Genomic DNA, 2500 nt, shown 5'->3' with positions numbered 1-2500 from the left:
TTTAAACTTATGAATTAACTATTTTTACTTTTCCTTTATAAGAAGAGAATCTGGAAGACCTACAGCACGTATGTGTGAGGAAAGATGGCGAATTTATGTCACAAACAATATGACTACTATTCCTAAAGTTAATAACAATTTTGCTTTTATTTCAGATGCGTCGATAGAATGAACGTTGGCTTTTATTGGACCTATCACTTCGAGTGCGAGCCAGGTACAGTGTTCTCCGACGAACTGGACCAGTGTGTGTTCCCCTTCGCTACGGGGCCGCCCTGCGGCACTGGCGGTAACCCAGTCTCAACCCCATCTACTGGGCCTACTACTACTACTTCTACCACAATAACAACAACAACAACTACTACTACTTCTACCACCACTACGCCAAAACCTTCTACAGCACCCCCTACCACTTTGGAAACCACAGTGCAGACCATCACCAGCCCGTCTGTCACCAAAAACTTTTCTTGCTCCTTCCAGCCTGAGAACTGCGCCCTGCAAAGGCCTTGCCTGCCTGGGGAGGCAGAGAGGGCGCTCTGCACGGGATGCTACGTCAACGGGCTGTACGTGTCCGCTTACTTCTTGTGTGGCGAAGTTGATGGAAAGCTTTTTGACAGGGACAACAACGTTTGCGTGGACGACCCTTCTCGTGAGTATAATGAGACACAAAACCCCTTCAGTTCCATCTTTTTGCCTTGGAAACACAACTATAAATTGATATAGGAATATAATTACATGCGTGCACGTGTACGCACGTGTTTGCACGTGGAGATAAGCGAAGATTTTCTCACCGTTTTCACTTACAAAATTATAAAACTGCTTTCCTCTTTTCAGTGGACCCCAACTGCCCTCTCTTCGATACAACCACGCCTTTAGCCCCTACTACAACCACTACAACAGAGCCTACAACCACTACTCCTCCTCCAACAACAACAGTGCCCGTAACTACAACAGACAGCCCCACAAATATAAATATCACAAAGGAATTCCACGTACGTTGCACACACGATAATCCCCGTCCTTCAGTCGATTGGATTATTGAGAAGTTCTGCAATCAGTACTTCCTCTGCTCACCAGAGGGCAGATATGAGGTAAGTTAGATGATAATAATAATAATAATAATAATAATAATAATAATAATAATAATAATAATAATAAAAATAACTTAATATTTTGGTTTGTATACAATAAGTTCACAAACCATTCCAGCTGGAAACTATAACTAAAACCTGTTTTTCTTTCTAAGCTGGCGGTGATTATACACAGCTAATATTATCATAATAATAATAATAATAATAATAATAATAATAATAATAATAATAATAATAATAATAATAATAATAATAATAATAATAATAATAATAATTTCGAATTTTGGTTTGTATAAGTTACGTAAGCTCACGCACCACTCAAGCTGGAAATTATAAACATAACCATCTCTGTTTTTTCAAAGTTGAAAGTGAATATCCACAGCTGATATCATTGAAGGTTCTATCTGGCTTACGTTTGGCCGATGAGTTCCAGCCAATCACGACTGACTTTAGCGATATCATCTGTTGATTTTTACCGTCAGCTCATTTATAAGCATAAGTTTAATGCATACCTTTTTAAAGACCGTATTCTAAATCTATTTAGATCTTCGTGGGTTGGGACCAATGTAGCCTATTATAAATATCCTCTTATTCCTCTTAGGGAACTGCAACATTGTGTGACAACTACTATGAGTGTTCCTACGATCCTGAAGTCGGATGGGACTTAAAATTGATGTCTTGCCCTAAGGACTTGCTCTTCAATTATGATCAGGACAAATGCGTTGAGAAACCATCAGGTCTGTATTTCTTTTTTTATCTATTTCATCTTTCGTTTCATAAATAAATGACCAGATGAACTAATAGAAATATATATATATATATATATATATATATATATATATATATATATATATATGTATATATATATATGTGTATATATATATATATATATATATATATATATATGTATATATATATATATATATATATATATATATATATATATATATATATATTTAAATTACTAAACAAAGAAATTTTACAAGTATTTGAAAAGAACCAGAACATTTTAGACAGATATAATTTCTATTAGGTAAGAAAAAAAATTCGATTTATTTTAGTAGTTCATATCAGCATTGCTCTAGAATTGAAAATTAATCAACAGGTTTTAGCTTCACATATTAAAAAATAACAATATTTTGAAGTTGAGACAGAATATAACCCTTCAAATTCAGTTTGTAAAGATATTAGTGAGAATAATATTTTTTTTTCTGATATGAGCTCCCTTTCAAAGAGCAAGTAAATATGATTCTATTGGAATATATAAAGTATCTAATTCATTATGGATGTGAAAACCAATTACAATGTTTAATTATATTTTGCTTTAAAATCATTTTGGAGGGAAATTAATCTAAAAATCTCATGTTTCAATATGCACAGAATTTCGATAAACAGTGAATTTCGTCAAAAGT

At 34.0% G+C, this 2500-nt stretch overlaps 1 protein-coding gene across 1 annotated transcript in view; it reads left to right on the top strand.

Annotated features, from left to right (window-relative positions):
- The window catches only part of LOC137622790 (uncharacterized), a 10140-nt gene that overhangs the window by 6708 nt on the left and 932 nt on the right, over positions 1 to 2500 (top strand). Inside the window, exons 3-5 of the mRNA XM_068353387.1 lie at positions 156 to 646; positions 832 to 1088; positions 1690 to 1825. Of these exons, the coding sequence (XP_068209488.1) occupies positions 156 to 646; positions 832 to 1088; positions 1690 to 1825 (884 nt within the window). The remainder of the gene's footprint in view (positions 1 to 155; positions 647 to 831; positions 1089 to 1689; positions 1826 to 2500) is intronic.

This window comes from Palaemon carinicauda, chromosome 29 (genome assembly GCF_036898095.1).
Source record: "Palaemon carinicauda isolate YSFRI2023 chromosome 29, ASM3689809v2, whole genome shotgun sequence".
In the NCBI taxonomy this organism is placed as follows: domain Eukaryota; kingdom Metazoa; phylum Arthropoda; class Malacostraca; order Decapoda; family Palaemonidae; genus Palaemon; species Palaemon carinicauda.
The sequence above is the reverse complement of the archived record's forward strand: the minus strand, read 5'-3'. Positions and strand labels throughout refer to the sequence as shown.